Source organism: Arvicanthis niloticus, chromosome 8, assembly GCF_011762505.2.
Source record: "Arvicanthis niloticus isolate mArvNil1 chromosome 8, mArvNil1.pat.X, whole genome shotgun sequence".
In the NCBI taxonomy this organism is placed as follows: Eukaryota; Metazoa; Chordata; class Mammalia; order Rodentia; family Muridae; genus Arvicanthis; species Arvicanthis niloticus.
This window is the reverse complement of record NC_047665.1, coordinates 40,936,685-40,961,545: the sequence shown is the minus strand read 5'-3', so window position 1 is coordinate 40,961,545 and position 24,861 is coordinate 40,936,685. Positions and strand designations below refer to the sequence as shown.

General features: G+C 39.4%; 1 protein-coding gene across 2 annotated transcripts in view; it reads left to right on the top strand.

The window, feature by feature from the left end:
• Positions 1 to 24,861, top strand: part of Aoah (acyloxyacyl hydrolase) — a 204,380-nt gene that overhangs the window by 9,714 nt on the left and 169,805 nt on the right. For both annotated transcript variants that reach the window (XM_076939320.1, XM_034510444.2), the window contains exon 2: positions 14,215 to 14,310. In XM_076939320.1, coding sequence (XP_076795435.1) covers positions 14,215 to 14,310 — 96 coding nt within the window. The remainder of the gene's footprint in view (positions 1 to 14,214; positions 14,311 to 24,861) is intronic.

Sequence of the window (24,861 nt, the reverse complement as noted above, 5' to 3'; positions counted from 1 at the left end):
GGCTGGCAGACTTGAATTCACAGAAGAGTCCTTGAGCACAGATCAATGGGAATTATCCAAAACAAAGCTAAAGGAAAACCAAACTTGAAGGAAAATAACCTAAACCTTGGGAACCAGTGCTCTGATGTCCAGTTTCTCAACGTCTATGAAATGGGTGTTCTAAAAGGAGAGGAAAGAGAAAGAGGAAGTTTGTAAAGTTGTCTGAAGAAAAGGTAAAAGTCAACACCACTTTAAAACTAAGGAATATATTAACCCACAGATCCAAGACTCTTCATAAACTTCAAGCAGAATAAATACAAAATGAATCCTGACACTTCATAGCCAGTCTCCTGAAACCAATACAATACAAAGCCCTTGAACACAATAGAAATAGGTGCTACCTCTCACACAAGAAAGCAGTATAACTAACGACTTACCTCATTTCTGACCTGTGCAGGTAGAAGGAAGTTGAATAACATAAGGTGCTGAGAAAGGACAAAAGTTAGTAATCCAGAAATCTATACCATATTATACTACAACTTAAAATGATCATAAGATATAAACACATTTCCTGATGAATAAAACTGAGAAGCATTTTTGTCATGTAAGAAGTACTAACAAGGAGCTGGAAAGACGACTCAGTGGCTGAGAACTTAATAACTGTCCAGAGGACCCAAGTTCAATCTCCAGTACCCACATGGCGGTTGACAACAATGTAGACACCAGGCGGCGCACGCGCGCGCGCGCACACACACACACACACACACACACACTGCACATACATCAATGCAGGAAAAACATTCATACAGATAAAGTAAAAATAAGTAACTTAAAAAAATAAGTACTATAAAGGCTGAAAAGTTGTTTAGGAAGTAAAGCCCTTGCCATACAAGTGTCAGGACCATAATCCAGTCTTTACTATGCATGTAAATATTGGGCAAGTGTGGCCTCTAATCCCTCTGCTTGGAAGACAAGAAATCCCAAGAACAAAGTGATTCCATATATTAGCCAAATCCTTGAACTCGAAGTTCATATGTGAGACTGTACCTCAACATATATGGTGGAACACAATCAAAGTAGACACACAAAGTCAGTCCCTGGCTTCTACACACATTTGTGTGCATATATGAAAACACTCATATAAACACACATGCCACATACACATGTACATACATATATGCTATGCACACATGTACATACACATATATTAAAGTTTAAAAGGGACTAAACAAAGTCTTTTAAACTGAGATAAAATATACTATATGGTAACTTAGAGTCATAAGAAAAGATAGAAAGCATGAATTATGGTGTATATTTAAGATATATATTTATACACACAAATATGCTTTTGCAATGAGACTACTTAAGATAGTAACTGTATTATTTGGTCTACAACATGAGAGAATTATCCCAAAGAAGAGGGTAAAAAGTGGAACAGTATAGGAGCAAAGCTGTAAACTTGTGTGCTAATTAAATTGCTATTAGCTTGATATAAATTTTGATAGGTTGAAGCTATACATAATTCAGGACTCACGAGGAAGGCAAGCATTCAAGTAACACTCTAGCTTTAAAAAAGTCACTAGGGATAAACGGAATGAAATAATACTAACAAATGATGCTTGTTTCTACACATTAAAGAAAAATAAAACCAGCAAAGACAGAAGACAAAACAAAAACACGTGTGAACAACACAGGCAGCTAGAAATCTCACAGAGTGGCATTCTCTGTGGGGACCACACATACCACTCTAAGGTCAAAATAATCCAAACTAGGTTGTTCTTTCTAAAGTAGAATCCAACTAGATTGTATATACTAAAGACATGCCTAGATTTAAAGGAATAAATAGGTTGAAAATACAAGGATAAAGAAATATCTGACAAAGGAAGAGAAAGTACAAGACTTCTTACTTTGTGTTATAAAATATGCTTTAAGCTATAGGATAGTATAAAAATAAAGAGGTATATTTTAAAGTGATAAGAGACTGTTATACGGATAAGAGGTAAGATATTGTATATTTCTATTGCATATTGTATTGTCCCTATGTATGTGAATTTAATAGAAGACTTAAAATATAGGAAATGGTCACAAAATTTTTAAGAAAATTATGTATTCAGAAATATGCCTTAAGATTTGAATAGTTTTTTGCATCTTAATAGATAGAACTAAACAAAACTGAGGAATATGGGTCTGGACAACAGAAGAGACCTGGCCAACATCTCAGAATCCTCCACCCAATGACAACAAAAGACACGTGCTTTAGGACCTTTTGTTTGTTGTCTTTGTTTGTTTATAATATGGGTTCTAGGAGTCAGACTCAAGTCAACACCCTTACACAGCAAGCACTTTTAATTCTTTATTTATAAAGGGCTATATATGAACCTTGGAAAGTGGGAAGGGGTTTTCAGAATGAACATAAATCATTGACTGGAGGTTAAAGTACTGAGAATTGCCTGATTTGCATAAAGAGGTATTCCAGGAATACCAGGTACTTGCTGGGCATGTTCTTATCAGGAAAGAGAAGCTGAATTGTAGTTTTGGTAAGGACTGTGTGACCTGCCTCATGTAGGGGGTGTGGGGGGTTTGCACCTAGATAAGGCCAGGCAGAGAAGAGGAAACCCTGCTGGAAAAAGAAGTCTTCCGTTTTGTGCTGAGCTTGGAGGAGCTATCTGGACATAATAGACTGTGACCTTAAATAGCAGGGTTTCCCAACACTGGCCAATTGTAGATCTCCATACCATATACTGCAAACAAAAGATTCTATGATGAGGCCTGATAGATGCATTATTCTACTGGTATAAGATAAATCATAGATATCCACCTAGCAGCATAATAGTAAGTTCTTCGCTATGGCCTAGGAGCTGTCTAGCCATAGTGTCTTGCCCTGATAATGGTGCAAGATATAGGTTTTACCTTGTGGACCAAGAATAAGTTTCAATCAGAAAGGGCTTGGGTTCTCCAGTGGCATTCGTGCCTCTGTTGCACCAATGGGCATGTCAGGCTTGTCAATGCTGTAGGCCACAGAGTTCACAGCTGAGTAAAATTGCTGATTACTTTCCTCTTCTGGTAGCTTACTCAGCCCCTTCTAGCACCATGAAAGCTAGTGCTCCCATCCCCAGTGGGGATGAAGCATTCAGGTCTGTAAGAGTTTGACTTCTCCATGTTCTAGGACTCCAGTATACAGTGTTTTCAGTAACAGTATCTCACCGTTATGTTGTAGAGGACAACCAAGTGCATTGGCAATAGCTTGTGCTGTTTTGGGGGTCTGTGGGACGTCATTGGCCAACAGTCTATTAATAGAAGCAGCCCATTCTCAGCACTAGGCTTTTTAGTGATTAGTCTCTAGTGTCTAGTAGCAGCATTGTTGTCAAGTTATAAGGTAACTTTACCTTTAAAATATACATATATCTATGTGTGTGTACATGCATCCATGTGGAAGCTTCTACAACAGTACATTTTCATACAACTTTTTGAATGGTCTTTAGTATTATTTTCCCCTCTCTATACTTTCTTCTCTACCTTGCTCTCCTCAACCCAAGTTTAACCCTTTGTATTCCACTATCCCTTTTTAAGCCTTTATACCAGTGTGTTTTACAGCCCTTCCCTGTAACTGTCAGTGATTTTCTAACCTGTATGGGTATTTCAATGAAACACAAGAATCAAGAATTTGAAGATTCAAACCTAATATTCACCATATTAGAAAAATTACATGTAATGTTACATGTAATTAACACCATATTAGAAAAATTACATGTAATGTTAGTCTTTCTGAACCTCTGTTACCTCACACACAATGATTGTTTTCAGTGCCATTCATTTATCTAAAAATACTACAACTTCATTTTTATTAAAAGATGAATTATAGTGCACTGTATAAATATACCACATTTTCATTCATCAGCTGATGGACTTCTAGGCTGTTTCAATTTCCTGACTATTGTGAATGAAGCAACAGTGAACATGGACAAGCAGGACGAGAGTAGAATATGGAGTCCTTTGAGTAATGTCCCAGAGTGGTATAGATGGATCTTGGAGTAGATATATTTCTAGCTCATTGAGCAGCCTCCACACTGGTTGCCACAACAACTGCACCAGTTTGCATTCCCACCCATATATGTTCCCCTTTCATGAGAATCATGCCAGCTTTAGTGTCATTGGTTTTAAATCTTAGCATTCTGACTGAAGAAGGATAAAAATCTTAAAGTAGTTCTAATTTTAACTTCTTTGATAGGTAGGGATGGCGAACGTTTTCAAAAATGTTTCTCAACAATTTGTTTTTTGTCTTTCAAGAACTCAGTTTAGTTCAATGCCCCAGATTTTGTTGTTGTTGTTGTTGGTTTGGTTTGGTTTGGTTTTTTTAGAGGAATGGGTTTATTTGGCTTATACTTCCACATCACTGTTCATCACCAAAGGAAGTCAGGACAGGAACTCAAGCAGGACAAAACCCTGGAGGCAGGAATTGATGCAGAGGCCATGGAGGAATGCTGCTTACTGGCTTGCTCATCACAGATTGCTTAGCCTGCTTTCGTTTAGAACCCAGAAACATCATCCAAGGATGGCACTACCTATTTCTTTTATTACTCTTTGGCCATCTATCACTAAACAAGAAATGGGAACCTGAGGCTCTGAGACTCGGCATATGCAGTCTGCTTGACTGTTTCTCACCAGAGTACATTTTTCTACTGTCTCTCATCAATGCCTATGGGGGTGGTCCTGGATGCATAATTGTGAGCCATCCACCAGGAGAGCTGGCTTCCAGGGTTGGTGGAAGCTGTGAACTCTACAATACTCAGGAGCTCATCTGAGGGCTCAGCCTGCCTGCAAAGGGCCCACCCCCTCCCCTCACAATGCCCAGTTTTTAATTGGCTTGGTTGCTTTGTTTTGTTCTGTTTTTGATGTTTAGTTTTTTGGAATCTTTTTATTTTTTTGTTTGTTGTTTTGTTTTGTAGGTTTTTGGGTTTTTTTTTTTTTTTTGTATAGTGCAGATAGAAACCCTCTATCATATAGATATGGTAAAGTTTTTTTTTTTTTTTTTTTTTTTTTAATATTCTGTAGAGTACTTCTTCACTGAAATGATAGTTTCCTTTGTTGTACAGCTTTTTTGTTCCATGAAGTTACCATTTTTAGTTGTCGATCTTAAAGCTTGTGCTATCAGGATGCTATTCAGAAAGTTATTTTCTATGCCAACGAGTAAAAGAATACTACCTACTTTCTGTTAAATTTAGAGCATCAGGTCTTATGTTGAGGTTCTTGATATATTTGGAGCTGAATTTTGTGTAGGGTAAGAGATGAGGATCTAATTTCATTCTTCTACAGGCAGTCTCCAGTTTGACCAGCATGATATAATAAGGAAGTTCTCTTTTCTCCAATATGTATTGTTGGCCACTGTCAAAAATGAGGTGACTGTAGTATTCAGAGCTTATACATGTGTCCTCAGTTCTATTTCATTGGTCAATGTATCTGTTTTTATACCAGTACCATGCATGTTTCACTATTATAACTCTAATATAACTTGAAATCTGGAATGGTGATACCTCTTACAGTTTTTTGTTTGGTGTGTTGTTGTTCAAGATTGCTTTGACTATCCTAGGCCTTTGTGTTTCTATATTAAATTTAACTCCATTAAGTTTGTAGATTGGTTTTGGCTGAATGGTGGCCATTTTCATCTCAGTCCTATCAATCTATGAGTATGGAAAGGTTTTCCTTCTTTACAATTTCTTTTCTCAGTGTCTTTAAGTTTTCATTGCACTCCTTTGTTACATTTATCCTGGGATGTAGTTTTGAGGCTGTTGCAGATGGTATTCTTTAAGACATTCCTGTGATGAAGTACAGGTTATACAGTAAAGTAAGCATAAATTTATTTTAAAGGATTGAAATCATATAGTTATCTATCAAATTAAAATTTAATAATGAGAAATGTGAAAGCAAAGTAACATATTTTATTTCTAAAACATGACAAAAGAAGCTGGCTTATGATACCAGCTAAATCATGCTTAGAGAGCAATGTAACTTTCTTTAGAAGAAAGATTTAAAACCAAGAACGTACATTCTACCTCAAGAATCCGGAGAATCCTCAGAATCCAATGCTTCAGACGCAAACTCAGTAAAATAAAGAAAATAAACATCAGAATAAAGACTAATAACATTAGAACAGGTCCACTAATGAAAACCAAATACTGTTACTAGAGCAGATGCACAAAATCAATGACCTTTTAAGTGAACTTATCACTTAAAATTGATACATATAATTTTCAAAAACTCAACAAAAGCATCACTATATACTCAGAAGAAACTAAAATGATTATAATAGAATATTATGTGTTATGAAATATAATGTGGTAAGGGGTGCTTTTAGCAGCCTAAACCAAGGAGCACCCCTGAGAACTTATGCCATGCAACAGACCTGGTGTAAAGTGGGCTTATTAGGGAGGGAAGAGGACTGAGGACCTGGAGAAGAGATAAAGCAGATGAGTGGACATGTGGACAGGCAGACAGATGGGAGCAGAGCCCTGAGGGCAGAGAAAATCAAGAGAGAAAGAAAGAGAGGGAGAGAGAGAGAGAGAGAGAGAGAGAGAGAGAGAGAGAGAGAGAGAGAGATGGAGGGAGGGAGGGGGAGCAAGAACAGAGACGGGGAGAAAACCCCTAGAACAGAGAGAAAGCTGAGTTAGTGGTGGGTCTTTTATACACACACAGACACACACACACACACACCCGGGGCACCAGGTGGTTGGTTGCAGAAGCAGGTCCCTGAGGTCAGGCCAGTGCAATTGCCTGCACACTAACATTATGGACAATTTTGTGTCATGAAGATCAAGAATTGAGATACAATGGGGAAAAATGCAAAGAGGACCAGAGTACTGGGAAATGACTTAAGAAATTAAAGGCCTGAATGGACCTATATCAAGGTAAGAGATTAAATTAATAATTAGAAGTTGGATTAGTTCTTGGAATGCAAACAAAACAACAAAACTACCACAGTTAGTCTAGCTGCAACCACAAGAATGAATTCTCACACAGTTGTGGAGCTTGGGGGTCTGAAGTCACCTATGCTTGTCTCCTGCCTTCTGAGGTTGCATGTCTTCCTGTTCTTTGTGACCTTTCTCCTCTGAGTGTGTCATTGCCCCTTCTTATGAGAATGCTTGCTTTATTGATTATGTGCCTGTTCTAGCCTAGCATGACCTTATCCCCACTAATTGCTCCAGTAAAACCCCATTTCCAAATAAGTTATATGATCAAATTCCAAGAAAAACATGAGTTTAAGGAATATCAGCCAAGTTCACAAGATCTCCAGACTTGCTGTTTTAACCCACGAGTTCCAGAAAATATTAGAAAAGAAATAATTTCAATGAACTGTAATTAATTCCTTTCATAAAAGAGAAAGGAATATATCCCAGTTTGTGTTATGTTTTGTTCTAGTGTTAAACCCAGACAGACACCACAAGAAAAAGTTAACAGCTCATACTGTTACATAACATTATTGTATAAACATGAATTTTAAAATAAATCTTAAATAAATTTTAAAACACAAAATAAATTCAGCAACATATAGAATTAAACGAATGCTAGGTACCCTATGACCAAATGGTATCTTTGCTAGAAATTCTTGGCTAACTTATTATTTGAATGTTGATTAATAGAATGCACTAAATTAGCAATAAAGAGTATACATTACCAATCCAGCAGAAATGGGAATTATTGAACAAGATCTTTTAAGATAAACTCAACGAATTATGAAAGAAAAAGTGGACTCCCCCAACTTGATAAAAGGCATCTATGAAAGCTCTGTTGCTTATTGAAGATTTAACAATGGTTTCCTTCCCAAATCAGGAACAAGGTTCCTCACCATTTCCAATGCCACACACAAAAGCATTTGTTAAGGTCATATATACAAAATGAAAGGAAAATAGAGATATTTCCCTTTCTTAATTTTTTAGTTTAAACAAGTATAAGTAAAATAGTAATAAGTATAATTAAAAGGTATGTGTTAGTTAATTTAAGGGTATATTTATCAAAAAAAAAAAACCTGAAAGACTTCATTGATTAATGACACAATTTTTCTTTCTTTTTTTTCCTTTTTTTTCTTTTTAACACATTAAACATTTTATTTTACATTAAATGTAATAAATAGTGAAATCATAAATAAAATAATAATAAGCAATGTTATTGTACATCTCCTCCTCCAAATTTTCATAAATACATTTAAATGTAAATAAATGAATGACACAGTTTTCCAAGTTAGTTGATTTTTATTTCATTCAAAAAACTAGAGAAGACAATAAAGTTTTCAGGTTATAGATCATTTCAAGTAGTTTTTAATGATAAATCATCCTAGTTTTTGGTATGTAACTTTGAGGAAATTCAAAGAGCTGAGTGATTTTTCTATATGAAAAATATCACCATTACCATTTATTTATGTAAATATCTTTCTTGGCTCTTGCATGTGTAAAAATGAAAACAGACACATATTTTATGCTGAATTTTGTCTATGGATAAATAATAGTCATTAATAGATATGGGTATTAATTTAGGAGACCCAACCATTTCATTAAAAAATAGACTTATAAAATTTTACCTTATCATTCAGTAATTTCTCATATATTGGAAATTTATTTTGTTTTTATGTTAGCTTTATTAATAAAGAAAGCTGATCTAGAGAAATTTTAAGTCACATTCATTAAAATTTTAATTTTTACTCAAATTTTTATAAAAATTTAATGTAAAATTATAATAATTAGATCAAGAAAGTTTTTAACCATTGAGATGTATTATACTGGGATAAAAATATTTAATGGTAGGAGAATTGACTAAAATAGAGCTGTAATTGAAAAAGAATCCAAGATATAGAATTATCAACACAAAGTTAAAAGGAGAACTTGTTTGTATTTTTTAAGCAAATGTGTATAAGTGCAGATCACTGGTATTTATGCTTACTTAAATCTCCATGGGGTCTAATTTTTCTCTCTCTCTCTCTCTCTCTCTCTCTCTCTCTCTCTCTCTCTCTTTTTTTTTTTTTTTTTTTTTTTTTTTTTTTTTTTTTTTTTTTTTTTTTTGCTTGCCTTCTGCTTGCTTTTCAATGCCTCAAGCTCTTGTATTTGCCAGTAACTACCTAAATGGTGCTCTCTTGTTGCTAATGTTCTTGGCACAGTCAGCAGTTTGGAACTTGCTGGGCATTGTCTCATCAAACGCAATATTTGAAGTGGCAGTTAGGTTAAGGGCACAGAGCCTTAGAATCTACCCAAATGTAGGGAAAGGTTAGCTATTTACAACAAACGTAAATTCAGCCCTAGAAAAGACAAATAAAACACTCATAATGCCACACATTTTCATAGGTAAGATTCTGAACTTCCATCTCAAAAGGTGTTCATGGAGTCTGTCTGTCTGTCTCTCCCATGTGGCTGCCCCAGCTGATAGGAGGGGAAGTAACATTTATTAAATGTGTCTTCGCTGCAGGCACTGTGTTCATGTTATTGTCTGCTGTAGCCCTGCAACTCTGTGGTACAAACACATGGGAATCATTTACTTGCAGGATTCTGTGGGTTGGGTCTCACTGAATGACTGCAGCTGAGATACCTGGGACCACAGGGGCAGCTGAACACAACTGGTAGATGGGGAAATGGTAGGAATGGATGCTCTAGAGTGGCCTTATTCATAAAACTTAGTTGGCAGGCCTCTGACGTGTAGCTACAACCTAAAAGAGGCCAAATGTCACTAAGAGCCACAGAGCCTGTCGGGGGATGGGTTCCACCCCAAGTCATTCTCACTTCCTGAACATTCTAAAGAACTGCGAAATAAGTTTCACCTCTCATGAGAAGCAAATTTGTTGATCTAGCCCACATTCTTACTGTACTACACAGGCAGAATTCTAGGCCTCAGTGAGCTGTCTGCTTAAGGTATGTGGCCAGAAGTGGACCCCTCTTGCAGGCCCATTTGCTTCTCTCCTTACTAAATCAGGGGTGTCTGCTTCTATTACCCTCACTATTTTCAGACAGCAGATAAAAAACTTTTTTTCACAGTTAAGATCTCAGACAGAGACCACTGAGTAAATTGCATGGTTCTCCCCTGTCCTCATTTCCAAATTCAACACTCACTTCAACAGAGCCAGGCCTTTTATTACTGGCTAGAGAGTAATCTGTACTTGGAGAGATTACTCAGCACACATGTCTCTTCCAGGAAAACAATCATTAGCTTGTCAAGGCAGTGAAATCTTTTATTAGACTGTAGGCAAGCCCTCCATGCTTTTAATTTTTTTCCAAACATAATATCTTTATAGATTATTTGGAAAATTTTTACAATGCACCCTGGTCACAGTCACTTTCCATTACTCCCAGATCCTCCCTCCAACCTTGTGCGCCACCCCCCCCCCAAATGCATCAAGTACAATTTGGTTTGCCCATATATTCAATGGAGCATGGTCAAGTTCCCAGTGGCCAGCCCCTTAAAAATAACTCAGTCGTTTCCCATCCCTCCATTCTTGCTGCTAAAGAATGCAATGCATTCACTGCAGAGCCCAAATTAATGATTCAACTGGAAGGGAGTACAGCCTACTGGAGGGAGGTGAAGATGAACCTCCTCATCAAAGCTGTTTGCAGCCAGGGTGTTCAGTGCTTCAAACCCCATTACCTGCATGTCTGTGGGGTCCTTTTGATCATAACTCTTCACTGGGCAAAGTGATGGGCATGGGAGGATTTGCCTGGTCTTTAGAGACAACTGGATTTTATTGTTCTCTGTCTTTTTTCTCCTCACCCCCCAGGGCCTTGGTCCTTTTTATCTGCCTAATGATTTTCCAATTTTAGCCAGCAGTGCTAAGGGGCTGCAACTGTCAGTCTTTGATGGAATTTCTCTGTGTCAAAGTCAAAAGGAAAGCTTGTACCTATACTACAAAGAAGCAGACTGGTCACTAGGAGCCCAGGGCACTTTGTATGCATCCTTTTAAGCAATGGTTTAAAACAAACGCAAATAAGTGTTGGAGTGGATTTTTCAAGAAAGGGAAATCCCAATCCATGGGTCCACTGAAATGGACATTCTGAATATCAGACTCCAAGAAGTGTCTCTTTATGTCCCATGTTCCCCAACAGTCATGCTGATCTGAATGATGATCTGGTTTTCACACCTTGCATCCTAGCTTATCTATTAGGCTATTAATTATAACAAACTATAATACTCAATTATAAAGGAAAAAATCTGCTAATTAAATTGTGAAATATATGAGTTTTCTGTCATACTCTTTCAGGCTACAGGTCTTGATTCTCTGCTGAGAGAGATTTTTTCTCCCTTCTGCATGGTCTCTTGCAAAGTTGCCTCTCAGTAGTCCTTCAGCTGCTAATTACCATAAAGTTGTTATAAATTTGACAAGTGTGACTGCCCCGTAGATAGGAATCATACTGTTTATCTGAGAGCCCACCAATTTCTAGTATTTTCTAGGACAAGTTTCTTTAGTTGAATGCATGTTTCCTCTGTTAAAAGGATGCTACAAGAGTCCTCTGATTTGAGAATTGTCTGTATACAGATTTTGTCATCTTCCCTTCTATGCTGGCCCAAATACTTGGCAAATAGAGAGGACCAGTGAGGTAGTTTCTCTAGCCACAAAATAACCCTATGTAGGTTTCTCAGGTAAGTCTCCTTCAAGAAGCAGTCCCTCACCTCATGAGTGCTGAGGATGCTTCCAAAGATTTTCTTTACTCCCACTTTTAGTAAACGTGTGTTTGCATGGTGTTCCTGAAGTAGAAGAAAAATGGAACTAACTCTTCTCTCTCCAGGAAGCTGATATCAGAGCAGTATCTAATGCCAGTCCAAGGTCATTAGTAGAGTAGGCCTTTTATGTCCATGGCTTACAGACCTGTGTATTCAACCAACCTCTGATCAAAATGTGTTATAATTGTCTGTCTTAAACGTGTACAGACTTTTTTCTTTTGTCCCATTCCCTGAGCAATATAGTTTAACAACTATTTACAGACTGTACACATCACATTGGGTATTATAAGTAACCAAAGGTGACTTAAAGGATCTAGGAGGGTATAGATGGGTTAAGGGTCTTGCACATTTACAGATTTTGGTACCTGGGTGGGGTGAATGTGTCTGTCACAGATAAGGAGAGATGACTGTATAGAGTTCTGAGAAAAGGGAGAAGAGTGATGTGGCTACTGATTAGGTAGAGAAATGAAGGGATGATTAACAAGGGAGGGGATGGAAAACAGCTTATAAAAACAGCCTTTGAGAAAGGGGTGGGACTAAAATGAGCTAATTTCACAGTATAAATGCAACGGGAAAGGAGTAATATGCTATTTCAGATTCCTCTTAAGATTCAGTATCTCAAAGAATGGTGTCCTAAGGGAAACCGAGGCAGCATGACAATTCACAAATGTGTTTATGCTCCTTTATCATCTTAATTTCAACAAGAAATTATTATCAAGATAAGATAATTCTTTTAATAAATATCTACTCTACCCTCGCAGGGGAGTCTGATCTAACTTCTAAATACTCCTAGAACACTTCATTTGTGAAAATCACCCATAGTTCTTTGTTATCTGCTTAAGGGCTCACATGAAAATATTTTAAATAAAACCATAGCAAATTATTTTGTGAGCAGTAATGGATTTTTTTTTTTTTATTTAAGGTGTTCAGAATGATAATAGCAACAAGCTGAGTATTGGACTCAATTCCCAATGAAATCTCTGCTTGGTGATAGCACCAAGCCCTCTCATACCTTTTCTGAACCCCATGTGCACCCTGCTTTGAGTCCACTTCAGGCATCAATCAATGTGGCTCACCATCTATAGAAAGTGCTCCAGGGCACTGCATACTGGTTTGATGGAGAGCTGACTATATACATCACATTTGGGCATGCTTCCAATAGAATCTGCTGTCAGGCTCAAGGGAAACTACTTGTTGTCCAGAAGTGGGAACTGAAATAAATGAGCAAGATAGCAGAGCTGGGAAGTAGCTGTAGAAGTAAGCATTAACCGTTTTCCAGGAAACTCCCAGCAACTAGTGACCAAAGTGTCCCTGACAAGCTCTTGAAAAGGCTCACTTCAACTCAGTAAACAATTCTTGTCCCTATTTTATGAACCAGACCCTGTGCCAGTCACAAAGAAAGTGACTCCATTTCACTTTTAAGGAACTTGGAGTCCACTCGAAACTCAAGAATAAAGTTTCAAAACGTAGGCAGACCATTCAAAGTCACAGAACTTGCCAATGGCTGATTCAATAGTTAAACCCATGCTTTGTTTCATTCAAAGCCCTTTCCTTTCCAACTGCATTGCAGTAAAACATGTTTTAAATCATGTTCCATTTGCAGTTTACAGTTTTTAATATACTTGATATACTCAAAATGAAGGTGCAATTGGTCATACCAGATAAGTTGAGCATTTTATAATCTTGCTATTCTGTTTCATATCCTGTTTTCTAAAATGAGATTTCATTGTGTTTCTATTTTAAAAACAGAACAAAAATACATGAAAATGCTTTTTAGGCCAGAGAATATTAATCAGTATTAGCTGCTAAATCCATGGTGATATAAGAAAACTCTCAATGGTGGTGAATTCATTAGAAAGAATACATTCCTACTGTGCCCATGTTTTCTTCTAGACATTCAGCATATTTGCTTCATACTTTCTAGTGTTAGCTTTGTGGCCTGGGGTGTTTCATGGGGTGTCATATTTCAAAGCCACACTTAGCTGTGTTATCATTTCTATTAATCAGCACAGTTGCACTCTGGAAAACATCTTATTTCCTGCTTTATAAGGAAACCAAGGCTTAAAACTGAAAGATATTGAGTCCAAGGTTGTAAAGTCAGCAATCAATCCCAGGTCTTCTGGAAAATTTCCACTCTTGTCCCAAAATTAGAAATCTGACTCTAGGTCACAGGTCAGGATTTTGTGAACTAAGATAGTTAAAACCTATGTAGTATGCACAACTTTCCATGCCCTATCTCATGAAAACACATTTTTCTCTTAATTTCTCTGAAGAATAAGCCAGATTAATTAATTCCCCCAGGTCACATAGCTCACTGGTAGCCTAGCTACTCTGGCAACCCCTGACTTTCTGAGCCACCAACCCACAGTCTTCTCATTACATTTCTCATTTCTCTGTAAATCCCAGTGAGTTTATGTATGCAATAGACATTTAAAGGCAAAAGCAAGGGAAGTTTTTCACCTCAATTGATATGCTTAAGCATCCAGTCTTTCTACTAGGTCTTCCAGCCCCTGGGGAACTGCTGACATGTTCTTCTGCTCCCCACAGGATGTGTGTTGGTGGTATCTGTGATTGAGCAACTGGCTGAAGTTCACAACTCTTCGGTCCAGGTGGCGATGGAAAGACTCTGTAGCTACATGCCTGGTAAGTTTACAAGGGCCTTGGTGCTATGTCTGCTTGTCTCCTCCTCTGTGAATCACCAAGAGGGAGTTTGCACCCTGTGAAGTCTTACAGAGAAAAATTTACTGCGCTTTCCTTAGATTGTTATTTTCATGGCATTTTTTTGTTTTTGTTTTTGTTTTTGTTTTGCTGTAACAACATGAGGTTTAATGATACTGGTGCACAAGGGCTCCCTTGCATTGTAGGCAAGAGAACCCCAAGTTGAGGTTAAGAGCAGTTTTTATACAGTTTAAGGGGTGTACTACAGAAACAGTGACTAGGTGTAATATGATTGGCAGAACAAAGTGACTTTTAAACTGATTGGTCTTTGGGGAATGAGGTAGCAAGGACCTCCCTTGTCTGTAAGTGTCAAGGGTTGGTCTGTCCTGCGGGATGTGTCTACATGCTCTGGACAATCCCCACACACAGGTGGGTTCTCTTCCCTGTGGTCTGAGGGATGTTAATCCCTTCTTCCTCTGAATGTTAATCCAGCAGAGCAATCCAGTAGGTGTCCCTGGACTAAGGAATGTGCTCCTCCCAGGATGTGTCCTGGGGCAGTTAATTTTTAAGTTTAACTGAATTCTTAACATTCCCCTCTTTTCTTTGTGGCTGATTCCAATCTTGGAATCACAAGCTATTATCTTGGTATACACTGTGATATTGTTGTCTAAGCATAAGCACTTGTATGATATTAACACGATCTTTAACAAATTTAACTAAGTGATTTAGAATGTAGGGGCCAAAAGTGAGCATTAGAAGCAAGATTATAAGGGGTCCCATTTATGGCCAAAACCAAGGTAGTAAACCAGGGAGATTTATTGTACCATGACTCAAACCACCCTAGATTCTGTTCTCTTTCTCTTTGTCTCTTAGCTAGCATTTCTCTGACCTTGGCCATGGAATCTTTGGTTACTCCTGAATGATCTATATAAAAATAGCATTTTTCTTTTAAGGCTATACACAACATCCAACATCCTTGTTGGAGGAAAAGGAAATCTAATCCCCTCTGTTCTGCATGACTACTTCAGAAAGAGAGGCCAAGGACTCCTGTAATTTAGAGATTGAATCTTCTATAACCTGAATATCTACATCTATAGCCTCACTAAGTCTCAGGTAGTACTCAGGCTGTAGAACTAGGGAAGTTCCTCCGGTAACTACCCCTCCAGCTACCCCCAAACCCAAGAGGACTGCTAACGGGTCATGCTAACAGGTTCTCTTTTAGACCTGTGGAATCTTCCCTCCCAGGCATCTAGGAGATCATTTTGAGCATGGTATATTAGCCTAGGCACCAGCAGGACCATGACACAGAAGTCTTGGGCTCGGTTTAGCATCCTGAAATTAACACAGGGTGTAAGCCCTGTTCTACATGTCTACCAACCATCTTCAGCGGGGAGTAAGTAACTAACACTGTCTTTCTGTGCTACATGGACAGGTGAGAGTGTGTATGTGGGACCTTTCCCAGGCAGAGCCCTCGTCCAGAGACCACATTTAGCGTGATCTTAGCACCTTGAGAGGTCCAGCGGCAGCTTGAGGGTGAAACAGAGGTTGAGTAATTACCCATGAGCCCCACAGCCTCATAGTAAGGAAGGGCTACATCATAACAGAGCCAGCAAGCCTGAGTAGCCTCTGGGTTAGTAGAATTTAACACCTGAAAGGCCTGCTCTATCATCTGGACCAGCCTGAGTTCTGACCCATGCAAATTTGGCTGAGTCTCATGTAGTACGGCTTTCTGGGTTGGAACTACTGTGGGCTGAGGGGACCTGGTAGGCATCAACTTTTGGGGGGGCACGAGGGTTACCACTAAGGGCTACTCCAGGCCTTCCCACCAGGAACAGGATCATGGTCTAGACCACGAGTACCGCAGGTGAAATCATGTTCGTCAGCTTTAGTATGCCTTTGGATCTTTATCTTGAGTGGGTTTTGAGTGCACCGGACTATCTAATTGGCCAATGGTCCCTCTGGAGCTGGTTTCACATGAAAGGCATGGATTTAAGCTGATATTTCATTAATCTTCACAGCAGTGGGAGTGGTCAACAACACCAGGAACGGTCCCTTTCAGCTGGATGTAGACCGTATCTCCAACCTGGAAACTATGGGATGTTTCCGGGTTCCCCGGTTCATAGGTGTGGGCCAACAGGGTCCACACTTCTTTCTGCACCACATGAAGTCCTTTTAACCTAGCATACAAATTACTGTTACTATGACAAGTAAGTCCAGTCACCTCTCCTAAGGTGGTCAAAGGAGCGGGTGCCCCATACAGAATCTCAAAAGGAGTTAGGTTAAACCTTGAAGGAGTATTTCTAATCCTAAAAAGAGCCAGAGGAAGGAGCACCACCCAGTCTGTACCACCAGTCTCCATGGACAATTTAGTCAAGGTCTCTTTTAGGCTTCTATTTATTCTATTTACCTGACCTGAGCTTTGGGGTCTACAAATACAATGAAGTTTCCAATCAAACCCCAGGTACTTGGCCAATTCCTGACTTACCTGGGCAATGAAGGCAGGCCCATTATTCAAGCCGATTACCTTAGGCACCCTGAACCATGGAAATATTTCTTCTAGGATCTTTTTCGCCACCACCATTGCTGTTTCTTTGTTGGAAAAGCCTCTACCCAGCCGGAGAAGGTGTCCTCAAATACTGGGAGGTACTTATTACCATACCTGGCGGGCTTGATCTCTGTGAAATCTACTTCTACATGTCTACATGTAGGCTTCCGTCTGTGGCCTAGGAGGTGTTTGCCAGGTTCAGCCTTGGTTCCGCAGGCATTTGTCTTTTGACAGGCTATACATGCATGTACAATATCTTCAACCAGCTGTGTGAGTCCAAGCACGTGGAACTTGGTGTTTAATATAGTGGCCACAAGTTTCTTGACTCCTAGACAGGTCCACTGGTGCATCTGTTTTACCTTCTCTTCTGCCTCTTTCTGGGGTTTTCCACACCCTCAGGTTCTTATCAAACTCCTTTTTTGACTTGAGTCATTAAGGCCAGATCTTGGACCGTATATAGGAATGGAGGTGTGGGTTCCTCTAACCGACAGAACCCCATTGTCCCCAGTAATTCCCTTACATGTTTGGCATTGGAGGGAGGGGGATGTGAAACACAGTCTCTTTTCTAGCCTCTGATAGCCATCGCTTTCTCTCTCTGAACAGATACCCCAAGTAACTGACCTGTTTTCTGCAGATCTGGGCCTTCTTAGCAGAAGCCCTGTAACCTAGTTTTTCCAGTTAATGTCATCTACGAATTGAAGAAGGATTACCTGGAGATTTTCTGCTCTGAACAGGGCAAGATCTTAGTGTAGAGCTTCATTGAAGATGGTAGGGGAGTTCTTGAACCCCTGTAGAAGTCGAGTCCATGTTAATTGTCTAGATATTCCTGATCCCAGGTCCTTCCATTTGAAAGCAAAGATTGGTTGGCTTCTTGGGCTCAGTCGGAGACAGAAGAAGGCATCTTTAAGATCTAGTACAGTGTACCAAGTCCCTTCTGAGGGAAGAGAGCTCAACAAATTACCCATTTGTTTACCTCATGTAGGTCTTGCACCAGTCAGTATTCATTGGTACCTGGCTTTTGTACTGGGAGCAGAGGTGTGTTCCATGTTGACTGACATCTTTTAAGTATCCCCAGACCTAGCAATCTGAGGATATGAGGTCTAATTCCATCTCAGGCTTCTTTACTCATGGGATACTGACAGACTGTTACTGGAGTGGCTAAGGCTTTCAGCTCTACATGGATCACAGGCTCACCCAAGCCTGTGGTTTCCACCCATGCCTGAAGGAACTGATTTAGCCACTAGTATATTATCCCCAGGATTTTCTTTTGGATGGTCAAATAGGTGATATTTATCCTCAAGTTTTACAGTTAACACATGTAACACATTTCCTTGTCTGTCTTTCACTTGGGGGCCCTCTGGAAGGAAGTGAATCTGGGCTCCAATCTTTGCAAGCAGGTCCCTGCCCAGGAGAGGGTAGGGGCATTCTGGAATGACTAAGAACGAGTGGGACACTCAGCCCACGCCAAGGTCCACTGTCTTTCGAGTGGTCCATGAATATTGTTTACTGCCAGTAGCTCTCTGGACCCACAACCTCTTGTCAGATGATGGACCCATGGTTTGTAGAAGGACTGAATGTTGGGCCCAAGTATCCACCAGAAACTGGGTGGGCTTCTCTACTCTCAGGGTTACCCTGGACTTGGGGAGGGGGTCCAAGAGCCATACTCCCTAGTCACTGTCTTTACCCACAGCCAGTATTTTGTGGCCTGGGGCTTCTTCTCAGGCTCAGCAGGGTCTATCCCCACTTTTCTTCAGGCATTCCTGTCCAGTGTCCTTTTTCTTTGCAATAGGTGCACCAATCCTTATCTAAAGGCCTCCTTCAGTTGCCGGTACTCTCTTACCTGGCCCTCAACTCTCCCTAATGACTGTGGCCAAGATTCTAGTCAAGTTTTCTTCCTGTCCTTTTTTTGTTTGTTTGTTTCCTAGCTTGCTGCTTTTTCTGCTTTCTCTCTTCATTTTTCTCCTCAGAAAAAAAAAAAAGGTGTTATAGAACACCTTTTCAACTACCTGCACCAGATCCCTCAAAGACTTATCCTATAATCTATATAACTTCTGTAGCTTTTCCTTAATATCACTGGCAGATTGGTCAATAAAGGCTATCATCACTGTTGCTTTATGCTTATCAGACGTAGGGTCATAGGGCGTGAACTGGCAAAATGCCTCCATCAGCCATTCTAGGAAGGCTGAAGGGGATTCAGTAGGCTCTTGGACCATTTCTCTTATCTCATCCAAATTAGTGGGGCACTGTGCAGCTCCCTGGAGACCTGCCATTAGAGTCTAGTGGTAGACCTTCAGGTGCTCCCTACTGTAAGGTATGTTGAAGTCTCAATCAGGTATGGTCAGTGGGAACTCAGCATCTATCTCAATGGTGAGTTTAGAAGCAGTGGGGGAGGGGCCTGCCCTGCTATGCGGTGGCTGTTCCACCATGTGATGGCTTGGTGTTCCAGCAGAGAGGTCCCCTCTATTCCCTGTTTCCTTCCTTTTTTTAAAACTGGCAAATTTTAGATGTAGAGGAAAGGAAAGGCCAACTTTGAAGAAAAACTTAAAGGAAGAAACATAGAGGCTTGATAGGAGAGTCAGAGTCAGAAGGAGTGAGATTTTGGGTTATGGGAGAGAGACACATGGAGGTTGGCTTGGAGCCAGCAGCTCTTGGGAACAGTTTCTCCCGGTCCAGCTTGGAGTTCTCAGCAGTGAGAAAGAAAACTGTCTCAAAACAAAAAAAGAAAATTTTCACCCAAGGGGGGAGAAGGAACACAGGAGCTACAGTAGCAAGCAGGGTCTCAGACCTGCTGCTTCAGGCAAGCCAGCTTGGCTGTAACTGGCTGCAAATGACCAAGGAGACAAGGAAGAAGCCTACACTAGAAGGAGACACACAAAAGACTGATCCCTGGAGGAGATATGCTAGAAAACAGTAGATTCAGTCCAAAATAACATCAGTCAAAGTCCAAGAACACAAAGAACAACAACCAACACACAGACAGTTTGCCAAGAAAACAGAAAAACAACACAGACAGCTCACCCTTGTCAAGGGCAGCGCATAAACCAGGTGATACAGACAATTTTTGTCTCTGTCACAGGCACCAAGACTAGGTTACACAATCAGGACATAGAAAGACTGCCAGTAGAAGGCTCCAATTACCAGATGATGTGGCCAGTCTACACTGGACCTAATTTAATAAATTCAGACAACTTGGCCAGCCCATGCTGGACCAAATCTAACAGGTTTCTAACACCACCAGCAATGAACAACACAAACAGAATTAGACACAGACACACTGCCACAAGAGCACAACAAACACCATCCCAGGCAGCGGTAGCCAAAGACCACCTTCAAACAGAGAAAGGTCATTCCTGACCCTAACTCCCATACAAACGAACTCAGGGTGTCCCCCAGCGAACTGTGGCCTGCAGTGTGCCAACATGTCTGTCCCACTGCTTCCACTACCCACGAATTTCCTCTGAGAACTCGTAACTTGACCCTTATTCCAGGGTCCTGACCCTATCCCAAGGTTCTGTCCTCTGTGGCTTGCCCAGTTCTTGTCCCTGCCATGAGCACAGAAACTAGGCTACATAGACAGTCGCCCCTGCCATGGGCACACAGACACCTCACAGACACAGACAGTTGCCCTGCCATGGGCGTGGACATTTCATAGATACAAAACACAAAACAGAAGACACACCTGCTCTAGCGAAAACCTCCAATCCCTGAGTCGTCGTGGGGTTCTGAAAGAGCATATCTCGGTGGGACCTCCAAAATGTTGGACTGTAAAATCCAAAACCAGGGCACTCGTTCCCCCAGAAACTCACACAGCCAGGATTCGCTGTAACAACATAAGGTTTAATGATACTTGTGCACCAGGGCTTCCTTGCATTGTAGGCAAGAGAACTTTCATGGCATTTATAAAGACAGAAATAAAATGTCTACTGTAGGTAGATTCTGTCTGACATTTTCGATCATGGCACACATCACTGTAGCTATTTAGGAAGAAAATGTTAAATGGCCAATTAATATTAGCATATCACAATAATAATGATTTTCCCACCTGATAATAATCATCTTAAATATTAAGAAGTCAAAATAATAAACAATTCTATGTTTGCTTGTACTCACATTCACACACACACACACACATACACACACACACACACACACACACACACACACACACACACACACACACACAGAGTTCTACATATACAGACACTAGGATGAAAGGATTCCTGATCTCAGAACCACAAATGGGAAGGTAACAGGGATACCCATTTTATCTCACCTGGATCTCAGTTAACCATCTCGTTCATCCTACAAACCAAGACACTGATAAGTGATTTTACAAAGCTGTATATTTGTGTTTCAGACTGAGTAGAAAGAAAATATTTGCCCTATTTTTTATATACATAATACTTACATATTTGAGAGCCAAATTTTCTTTCTCTTAGCAGAAACTAATTCATCAAGAAGGTTGACACTATTTTTTCTCTGTTAAGTATGGTATGTAGCCTAATGGTGATTGTATCTTTGATTTATTTAGTATCCCATGTCAATAGCAAATAATCATTTTCTGAGAATAGTATTGTTCATAGTGTGCATTTACAGGACAGAATATTTAGAACTCAAAAAAGAAAGGCTTAGAGATAATAACATATACAATACCTACTTACAATATTCCCGGTAGACCATTGTTTGTCCCAGTACTAGTTTCCTTCCACCAGCTCCTAGAACGAGGAATGAACTTAATGAGTATTGTTTTACAGGATTTAATATTTATATATTCCCTCATAAGAATCTATAAGTAAGTTGTAATTATTTTTAAAATTTAAAAAACCTTTCTGCATAAAGCAAAACAGATATAGAATCTACAATAAGTGAATGCATAGTGTTCCACTTTTGAGAGGTAAGCTCCTATGTAAATAACTCAGGTCAGAAAGAAGAGAGAATTATCAGACTCACATGCTCAACATACTCCATATAGTCATGACTCTTCTACCCACCTGCAAAAGAAAACATCTGGATTTTGTAATATTGTATCTTCATGTTTCTTTGCACTTTTAACATAAGTGTCTTCATGCCCTCATTTTGCATTTCCGAGGTCTATCACAATCTACAGCTTAGCTTTTAATCTTTTCCTTTCTCATAAAATTTAGCTGTGAAATTAGTCCTGTAACATTCTCTATAGCCTGGGATTTACTGACTTCATGTATGCCTACAGTGTAACAGAACATGTTTCCTCTGAGCTCTACAGTTTCTCAGACTTGGAACCTAGGTTCAGAACCTTGAACAGGAGACTCCAGTTTGATTCCATTGGCAAATGATCTGTGATATATTCTCTCTCTCTCTCTCTCTCTCTCTCTCTCTCTCTCTCTCACACACACACACACACACACACACACACTTACTCCCTCTCTTTCTCTTTCTCCCCTCTCTTCTCTCTCCCCTCCCTCCTTCCCTCCATTCTGTAATTCTAGCAGCTGTTGATGCTTCATGTTGAAATGTATCAACTTAATGAATGGTATATCATTGAATATTTCAACTGATCATTTCTTAATTGAACTACCCTTGACCTATTCTCTTATCATCTTATTTAAATATTTTCCTAGAGTACCTAGTTCAATTTTAAAAATCAGGATAAATTATTCTTTTTCTTTATTTAATAGTTTTCAAGAGAGTACATTAGTTTTCTATTATCATCCCAAAGTAATGGTTTTCTTTAATGCTATATGAAGTCATGATTTAAACACAGCTTGAAGATTTCAGTCAAATGCAACCGTTATCCTATACAAGCACAAATAATCCCTTCTTTGACCAGAAGGTCAGAATCTCCTGTTCAATTTGACCATGAGCTCAAATAACCTTGAATGTCTTCCTCAGGAACTAGAAAAGCCAGGCATTCTAGCCTTGTCTGGAACATTTTTAAAGCTTGAAATCAATTGTTTTTCCTAGGAATCTGTTTTTTGTTGTGGCAGTGTTTTGTTTGTTTGTGGCAAGTCCTATAATAAGACTAAAGCTGGGTACTTGAGGATCTTAATTATACTGAATAGTCAATCTTTCTAGGCCTATTCTGTGGACAGAGATAGAAAATACATGTATACACACATGTACATACAACAAATACACACACATATACATACATATACACCAAAAACTCCTTGGTATATGATTTCTTTCCAAGGAACTCTTAATTACCAAAAGGCCTAGTATGGGGCTGGAGAGATGGCTCAGCATTTAAAAGCACATACTGCTTTTGCAGTGAACCCAGATTTGGTTCTCAGAACCCATATCAGGCAGCTCACAACTGTCTGTAACTCCAGTTTCAGGGGCTCCAAGGCCTTTTTCTGGCTTCCCTGAGCACCTGGCACTCACATGGTACACATACATGCATTCAGGCAAAACATTCATACACATAAAAGTAAATAAATATTTTTAAAATAAAAAATAAATAAAAGGCTTAATGTTAGTCTGATCTTTTTCTTTCAGGTCAATTGCTATGCTTGCCAAGCATTTCAAATGATACTTTTTGCTTTCTGTGAAAGTTAGTGATGTAAGCAGAGAAGTGTTTCAGTGTTCATTATTGAATGTTCAAGTTCTTAGACATGTAGTGGTTTCAATGATATGTATTTCTTAATTGAAGGAAAGGCTTTTTAATGTTTCAATTTCCTTGATTTGGGTTTCTTCAGGGATTTCCTTTTATGTGTGTATTGATTCTTCATTGCCCATCTGATATTTTACCACCCTTGTGAATCCCTTCCCATTTGTGTGTATGGGTGTGTATGTTGAGTGCTAGGGTGGCACCCAGGATGCCATGTACACTAGCCAAGTGCTCGCACCACACTGTAGCACCTGCCTTGATGTCATATCATTAAATCTCTTCCTCCTTCATCCTTATTTCTCTGAAGTCAATGTCTATTCAACTTGCTTTGTGTTCATTCTAGTTTAAACTTCATTTTAAAAATAATTTCTATTCCTCCCTGATTTCCTTTATCCCTTATTGGAGATTTTCTAACTTGGATTTCTTCCCTTCTTTTGTGTCTTATATCATTTTATTAATGGCTTCTCTCATTTTGAACTCCTGTTTTAATCTCTTCTTTGGCATGATTTCTGGCATGCCTTTACTATCTGTAGGAATGTTATTCTTTTTTTTTTTTCTTATAATAGCTTTGTATGGGAGTTGACCTAGATACATTTCTGTTGCTTAATTTTTTTGTGAAATTAGTCTTCAAAAGCTCTTCGAAAGAGGCGGAAGAGTGTTTTGGAATGCTCAGAGCGCCATCTCTGTTGCTGGTTGCTCAGACCCTGCATCTTTCTCCTGGCCGCTTTCATCAGAAGCTTCCTTCAACACTATTTTTAGGCAGCTCAGCAGTTTCCACTGATTGTGGGACCTGCTCAGTGGGATCTGGGAGTCCATTTCCAGCTTATGGGTATCAGATTACTCTAAATCCCTAATCCTGACTTTAGGTTCTGTAGCTAAATTCCTCTTGACCTCAGTTACCATCTTCTGGTTGGATCACTCAGCACCTAACACCTTTGGTCTCTCCTTGGGAGCAGATGCAGATAGGTCATCTTTACATTACATTACATCTTTATATTTACACTATGTTGTGTTCATTGGGCTCCTAATTTTGTTTTAACTGTTTTCCATGTTACCTGCTAGCCAAGTACTTTGTTGGAGGGGGGAAGGCAGCAAGGCTCAGAGAGATTCCAAAGCTCCACTGCTTCCCTCATCACCTTTCCAGTATTCTCTCTTGTGAAGGCTTTAATTTTACCTCAATAACTAGGCATCACTTTTCAACATCCTGTTTTCATTCAGCATTATGTTTTAAAGATCTATACTCATTAAGACAATGCCTCAATTGTTCTTATATCTATGTCTTTGATTTATACCCCTATTATTGGACATTCAGACTTTATCCAAAGTCTTACTTCTGTGGTTTGGGGATGGTTTAAATGTGTCCCCCCTAGACTCTTATACTGGAGGCTTGGTTTCCAGAGTGGTG